Source organism: Henckelia pumila, chromosome 4 (assembly GCF_033568475.1).
Source record: "Henckelia pumila isolate YLH828 chromosome 4, ASM3356847v2, whole genome shotgun sequence".
Taxonomy (NCBI): domain Eukaryota; kingdom Viridiplantae; phylum Streptophyta; class Magnoliopsida; order Lamiales; family Gesneriaceae; genus Henckelia; species Henckelia pumila.
Window position 1 is genome coordinate 223,574,279 of NC_133123.1, and position 7,807 is coordinate 223,582,085.

At 32.2% G+C, this 7,807-nt stretch overlaps 1 protein-coding gene across 2 annotated transcripts; it reads left to right on the forward strand.

Annotated features, from left to right (window-relative positions):
- The first annotated feature begins 216 nt into the window (after window positions 1-216).
- LOC140863983 (aquaporin SIP1-1) lies at window positions 217-3,308 on the forward strand. Of its 2 annotated transcripts, none has more exons than XM_073267827.1 (4): window positions 217-376; window positions 454-766; window positions 1,344-1,616; window positions 2,952-3,308. In XM_073267827.1, exons 2-4 carry the CDS (start codon window positions 470-472, stop codon window positions 3,105-3,107), a joined length of 726 nt encoding a protein of 241 aa, XP_073123928.1. In that variant the 5' UTR covers window positions 217-376; window positions 454-469; the 3' UTR covers window positions 3,108-3,308. The 2 variants fall into 2 exon arrangements, with proteins under 2 accessions (XP_073123928.1, XP_073123929.1); XM_073267828.1 differs by having other exon boundaries at window positions 235-372.
- Window positions 3,309-7,807: the final 4,499 nt, after the last annotated feature.

Below are 7,807 nucleotides of genomic sequence, written 5' to 3' on the forward strand. Positions count from 1 at the left end.
GTAATTTCAACAATAAAAAGATCTTAATATACTAAACACATCAATATATTTAAATTATTTAAAATAAATTTATCCAAATACTTTAACAACATTTTTTTTTAAAATAAGACCGACAGTTATAAAATCCCAAAACAACTTATAATAAACTCCTATTTTTTTTATTAATAAGAAACACCCTCGAATTCAATAATTTAATCGTTCAAAAACACAGCATCTGAAGCTCTCCAAATTTGAACGATTTCGTATTATATAACACAAAATTTCTGTAGCATTATCATTATCGTATCTGCAAGATTTGAGCCCATCGATTCCTCCTCTCTCTCTCTCTCTCTTCCTCAGGGCTCAGTGATCCCACCTCGTTTCTTGTTGTTGGTGGGTAGGTGAAAGCAAGGTAGTTGGATCATTCCCAGTTCATTTTTCTTCATATAAACGCGGAATTCATCGATTCTGCAGGTAGTTTCCAGAGGAGATGGGGGCGATCAGGGCGGCCGTGGCCGATGGGGTGCTGACGTTCATGTGGATTTTCTGCGCATCGGCGCTGGGTGCTGTCACGTTTGTCATAGCTTCGACGCTGGGAGTGGCTCCAGGCCTCCCGACGCTTTTTATCACCACTTTCCTCGTTTTCGTGCTTTTGTTTATATTCGGCTACGTCGGAGATTTGATGGGCGGCGCGACGTTCAACCCCACCGCCACCGCTGCGTTCTATGCGGCCGGGCTTGGGGGCGCTGACTCCCTCATTTCGGCGGCGATTCGGTTTCCTGCTCAGGTATGTAGGGATTCTCATCGATCCCAAGAATTTTGATCAGGAGATAAAACCCTTTTCCCCAATTACTCGTGCTCGAATTTGCAAACAAAATGCTTGATCGCCTTGCCATGGATGGCCTCAAGATTTTACTTCAGAGGTTGAGGGAAAGGGATGGGATATAGCAAAAGATTATATTTTTATAAAATTGTACATAAAAGTAAATTACTTTTAGTTTATTCTAAATTTTGTGTTTGAGCTTTGAATAGCAAGATACGTTTATTTAATTATGCTTAGTTGGTTACATTCTTATGTTAAGATGAAGATTTTTTTTTGTCATATATTTAAGCGTATGGATTAGTTTTTGACAGACTCATCTTTAGATCCATGGCAAGATAAGGGATAGAAACTCATACTAGAAACATAATTACGAGGTTACACATAAATTTTGGCAGCAAGACGTTTTCCTTTTTGTTTGGTTAACATTTTTTTGAATCCATGTGTAAACAAATAGGAGAGACTACGAGACTATTTGTTTGGAAGTTAATTTTCTTCGGTTGTGTTTACGAAATATTTCATCTATCTGGTGTATCCTTGATAGGCAGCTGGCGCAGTTGGTGGTGTCCTCGCGATTTCGGAGGTTATGCCGATTCAGTACAAACACATGCTTGGAGGTCCTTATTTAAAGGTTGATTTGCACACCGGAGCTATAGCTGAGGGCGTCTTGACTTTCATAATTACTTTTGCGGTACTTCTCATTGTCATCAAGGGTCCGAGAAACCCAGTTATCAAGAACTGGCTGCTTGCCACATCGACTATTTCACTAATAGTTGCAGGTTCGAGTTATACGGGACCTTCCATGAATCCTGCCAATGTAAGCACCACATCTCCTTTGATTTATAGTACTGTGGAAATGATTTTATTATATCTTGTTATATCCTCGTCGTGCAATTATTATTCCAGGTAGGTCGTGTAGAAATACCTCACCCATCATCTTTTCTCTTTTGGAAATTTTTTTTTTTTGAGAGTCTCTTTTGGAATTAATATCCCAGTTCTAAAATCTCTGTCTGGGAACCACCGTATGTCTACGCTCGTAAATTGAGATTCCATGAATATGCGTATTGCTTGACTGAAATCTTAAATTATCTTTTGCATAATATTTACCCACCACATGAACTGGAAGACTGAACTGAGATCTTGTTTGTCTCTGTTTATTCTTGAAATGCATTGATCTACAAGCTTTTGGTGTTGATTATACCTCTGATTTCTTTGATTGTGCCCCCAATTTGAAAGTAGAAGTTAACATCTTTGAAGCGGGCATTGTGTTTTATAATCCCGACCGCCTTAAGGTTGATTGTGGCACACAGTATTTACATTATTTGGATTAATAACATTTTTTCTCTTGGAAAATTCGAAGTGAAGAAAAAAGATGAGAAAACATGGACCAAACTTAATTCTTTTGTTAAAAGGCAATGTAAAATGAACTACATCGTGTTAGGCTGCTTGAAGCCCTTCTTTGGGAGATAAAACTTCTAACACATGTTATGAGAATTAGAAACATATTTGAGGTAGGGCATCTTCATTTGAGATCTATCACGTTCATATGGAAAATTACAAACTTCCTGCCATTCCTCACTTATCTTGTGTGCTTTTGAAACTTCAACCACTTGTTTCTCCATCTCCTGGGAGAAACATCTCAAGGGAGAGAAGACCCCCTTTTGTGTTTGAGTTTCAACGAGATTCTGATATCTCGTTTTGATTAGTTTCCTTGTCTTTTTCGTTTTGATTAGTTCCCTTGTTTTTTGTTCTTCAGTGTCGAAGGCTAATCTGCGTAGTTTAAATCTTAGTTGAAACATTCTAATTTCTAAAGCTAGGATTCTTCCGTATTGTTGATTGTGCCATTAAGTAAAGCATAAGCGTCGTTTGTATGATGGTGGAGTTCCTTAGTTCTCAAATTCAAAGCAAAGAATCTCACCAGGGTATACCAATATATGCAAAAAAAATGTTCTATTCTGCATGCAATCTGGAGCTATCCAATTTACATTCTTGATTAAATTCTCAACTGTTTCTGACTTTTTTTTAAAAGAAACGAGATTTGCATTATTTCATTGATGATGATCTTGTCTATATCTTGTCTATATATTTACAGAAACACCTTGACAGCTAGCTTTTCTTGGTGTTTTACCTTCTTTATATCATATCATTACAGGCATTTGGTTGGGCGTACCTTAATAACAAGCACAACACATGGGAGCACTTCTATGTATATTGGATCTGTCCCTTCGCCGGAGCTATACTGGCTGCCTGGATCTTCCGCTTCTTATTTCCTCCCCCGTCCCCAACGAAGAAGAAGAAGTCAGAGTGAACAAAACTTTACTTTTCGTAGCTATTCAAGATTGTGAACGAATCCGATATTTCTTGCGAATCCAAGAAAAACTTGTGAACTTTGGCAGATCTAAGTAGAGACATTGGATTGCAGTATATTTCTTCCTTGGACCGATGAATGCATTTCATTTGGATTAGTGTTGCCTGACACTCGTTTCGAACAAATTTAATATCCCGTATATATTCTGTCCAAGGTTTATGTGGTTAATTAGAAAAAAAAAAATTAGTGTAAAAAATCGTTTTTTTTTTCAATTAATTTTTATTATATCTAAGTCAAATAATAGCTGAAACAAACATTGTAATTCAATGCATAAATTAGCAAATCAGATCTAATAAGCGTAGAGATTATAATTGTTTTCTCTTGGCAAGTTTAATTTATTTATTTTTTTGTTTCGTACAAAGTTACATCCATCAAGAACGATAGGAAAAACTTTCAACTTAAGAAAAAAAAAAACGAAGGATAATTCAAAGCAAATTAGCAAAAGAAACCCCCTTTTAAAGCTACTAGAATTAAAAAGTTCGAAATAAGAAAGTCATCATGATCAGAATGCTCCAGCCATGAAGACAAAGCATGGACTGCTTGAGAGGAGTCCGAGAACTCCCACACATGAGAAAAGTCAAAGTAAGCATCCAACAATTTTCTTGCGTAAAAATGTAAACATTTTAAAAGAGAGAAATAAAATAAATTGAATTCGAATAAGATTAAGATTAAGATTAAGATTAAGATTAAGATAAGATTCTAATAAAACACATAAATTTATGATAATAAAACACATAAATTTATCATAATAAATTTTGATTTGAATAACAAATGTTAATTAAGGATAAATTTGGTATAAAAAGGATAAAGACATCATGTCTAATTGTTATTCAAAATGGTAAACTCAAACGCGAATATAACAAATTAAGAAGAAATGATACTGACAGTACAATACGTAGAATAGTTGGAAAGGAAATATTCAACGCACCAGATCGCGCTCGTACGCTTGCATACAAGTCAAAACCTTTTCCAGTGCAAATCGAACTCTTGATTTGCACGAGCCCCCTGCGCAGGGGCGCGAGAGAGCCTCTTGACTAATCATTTTTGCACCTTCATAAAGTGTAACATAATATAAGCTCACTCATGAAAGTTTATTTTTCCTATGTGAGATACTCATATTCCACTCTTAACCATCCACTTTAACAAGCCCAATAGCTTAACCAATCTTGCATTCACATAATGAAAGCTCAATCAATCTTAATTTAAATTCCAACACTAATAATATTTAGTAAAGTATAGATAATATAGATTAATAGTTTTTCAATACTTATATATAAGAATATATGATATATATGAATTTTGATATGATTACATCACAATAGATCATTACATAAATATAGTCTAAAGTGACATTCATGTATTAGATATACGTTATTTTAATTTAAATTTCATCTAATTTTTTGTGGACTCTAATTCAATCTCAAATTCTTTGTTTAACTTGTCTTTTACGTCATTCCAAGCTACTCATAATCCTCGGGTTTATTATTTATTTGGATAAAAATGAATGAAGTGGGAACTTTTTGGAAAAAAAGAATTAAATATATTATTTAAAATCAATGTGATTTTTAACATTTTATTTTATAAAATAAACATCAAATGAGAATTTTCTTATGAGACGACTTATAGATTATATGTGAGAGAGTCGATCCGACTCATATCAATAGTAAAAAATAATATTTTTGATACAAAAATAATAATTTTTCATGAATAAAGTCAAATAATATTTTTGATATAAAAAAAATAATTATCTGTGAGAGAATCGACCCGACTCATATTTTTGTATTAGAAACCAACAATGAACAACTTATAGGATTCAGTCGCAGACATCAAACATACTTAAGATTCAGTACTCGTATCAGAAAATTTAGTTTAAGCTCTTTGACCTCACGTGTTTTTTTTTATTATTTCAGCTTCATGACAATTTTTTTTGGTCTAAATAGTTACACATAGAGTTGAAATTGTGATATAAATTTATGATTATTGTATATGAATAGGGTGAGTTTTTGGAATACCGTATCAAAAATATTGGTATGAAAAAAATTCATAACGATACCGATATCGAAATTTTGAAATTTTGGTGTGGAAAAAAATCATACTAATACCGTATAGATACCGGAAAAAAATTCGATATACCAAGAAAATGTATATATATAAAAAGAATTTCGGTACAATATCTCAAAAAATCGGTATTTTGGTTCGATATCCTATCCCTAAATATGAACAAATTTAATTTGGCATATTATTTATGTCATATGTAAGACACGAAAACTAATGCAAAAAATATAGGAACATATGGTTGAGATTATAGCACAACACCAAATCAAATTAGGTATATAATTAAAATTTTTAGATATGAAATGTAAACAATTTTTTGAACTAATAACATAAATATTGAAAATATGTTACTAATATATCAATCTCAGATACCAAGTGACTAAAATGGAGTTATCATTTTGCTTAAATTCGATATACATACTATAATTTTGGATCTTTAAATTAAGAGAATGAATCATAACTTACGTACGTGGTGAATTTAGAGTGAGGTGACCCAAAAAGCAAAAGCAATTGGATTTTGAATGTCAATTCGAGAGTTTTGTCAAGTAACGGTAAATTCTGAAAGAAGACGAAAAATATTTTACCTTTTATTACCTTTTCTTCTCACAACGAGCCATTATAACGTTACTGCTTCCATCATTTTTCTGTCTTCTACTATAATGTTCTTCCAAATAAGAAAACTTTGGGCCATGTTCTTGAATGAAAAATTTAAGAATTAATTATATAAGATTTTATATGAATTATTAAATTTAGATACTCTCTTTAAAAAATAGAAAAAGTTAGGATTGTTGAAAAATATATTATTATTATTATTATGTTGAATATTGAATATTGAATGTTGAATGTTGAATGTTGAATATTGAGTTGTAAAATGTGAAAAATTAGTGTGTGATGATGTAGATGATGATATATTAATTTTTGGACTAATCTCAAATGTGGATCTATAAATAGGTCTTTATTTGTGATGAAAAATACAATTGAGTTGAGAGAAAAATATTATAAAGTGTAGAGTTTGATATATTTTGAGTTTTGGAGTTTTTACTTTTTACCATAAATTTTTACTTTTTCACAACACGTTATCAGCACGATCGCTCGAAGGTTCTCTATAATTTTCGACGCTCCAAAATACAAGAAAAAGTCAAAAATATTCAATAAGTAAGAATTTTTATTTTACTGTTTATATATTTTTATTGTGTATATATTAATATATAATATCATGTTATTATCATAAATGAAAAAAAAAATTAGTTGTTTAAAAACTTGTTATAAATCCTGGGATGATGTTAAGACGACATCCCACACTCCCAGTAAGGGATACGACAAGTATAAAAGTTTTTAAGGTTTTTAAAAAATAACGTGATATGATATATATTTATTATGTATATATACTAACTATATCAATATATAATTTCATGTTATTATATAAGAGGTTGTTTAGAACACTGACATTACAATAACGTGATATGATATATGTTTTATTGCGTATATTTAATTATGATTATCATTATATGCATCACATGATTATCACGAATTTTTATTCAACACATACTCGATTTTTTTCTTACCCCAACGGTAACAACCGACTAGTTTTTGCCCTATAAATATGTTCACTCAAACTCATTTTCAATCACACCAAATTCACTCTTTTCTCAAAATAATTTCTCCTCGATTTTTTGAAGATGAAGATGATGGCATTTTTAAGGCTATTTTTCATAATGATTATGATCATCATGCTCACGAGTTTTGTACTCACCAACGATTTTTCACCACATACTTTTTCTTTATTTGTACACGCATTTGTAATCTTTGTTCTTTCATTATTTTGTATTATCATATTAATAAAAATTAACTAATAAAATGCATTATTATTTTTCTAGTACCACCATGTCAAATTTGGCAAAGATTGAATTCGTTGCGCTCGATATCACTGGAAAGAATTATATGTCATGGACTCTCGATGTAGAGATGCATCTTGAGTCATTGGGTCTAAGTGATATCATCAAAGAAATTAATATATCAACCTCACAAGATAAAGCAAAGACAATGATTTTTTTACGCCGACATCTTGATGAAGGATTGAAATGTGAGTATCTCACAGAAAAAGACCCAATGATTTTATGGAAAGGGTTGAAAGAAAAATTTGAGCATATAAGAAAAGTGATACTTCCGACCGCCCGTGATGAATGGAATACGTTGAGATTCCAAGACTTTAAAAAAGTCAGTGATTATAATTCTGCAATGTATCGAATAGTCTCGCAATTAAAATTCTGTGGACTTGAAGTCACAGAGATGAAAATGCTTGAGAAAACATTTTCCACTTTTCACGCATCAAATATAACTCTACAGCAATAGTATAGAGTGCGTGATTTTACGAGATATTCTGAACTCATTGCATGTCTTCTTGTGGCGGAAAAGAACAACGAATTGTTAATAAGAAATCATCAATTCCGACCCACTGGATCAACGGCATTTCCTGAAGCAAATGTCGTAATGAAAAATGAAAACCAAAATCAAAGGCATAGACCAGATTTTGGTCGTGGACGAGGTCGAGGAAGTGGGCGTGGGCGTGGACGTAAAAATTATCG

Bases quoted from the DNA above. Each gene is read 5' to 3' on its own strand.
- LOC140863983 (XM_073267827.1), top strand. From the start codon at position 470: ATGGGGGCGATCAGGGCGGCCGTGGCCGATGGGGTGCTGACGTTCATG. The intron at 767-1,343 runs GTATGTAGGGAT...TATCCTTGATAG, and splicing joins CGATTCGGTTTCCTGCTCAG to GCAGCTGGCGCAGTTGGTGG. The intron at 1,617-2,951 runs GTAAGCACCACA...ATATCATTACAG, and splicing joins CTTCCATGAATCCTGCCAAT to GCATTTGGTTGGGCGTACCT.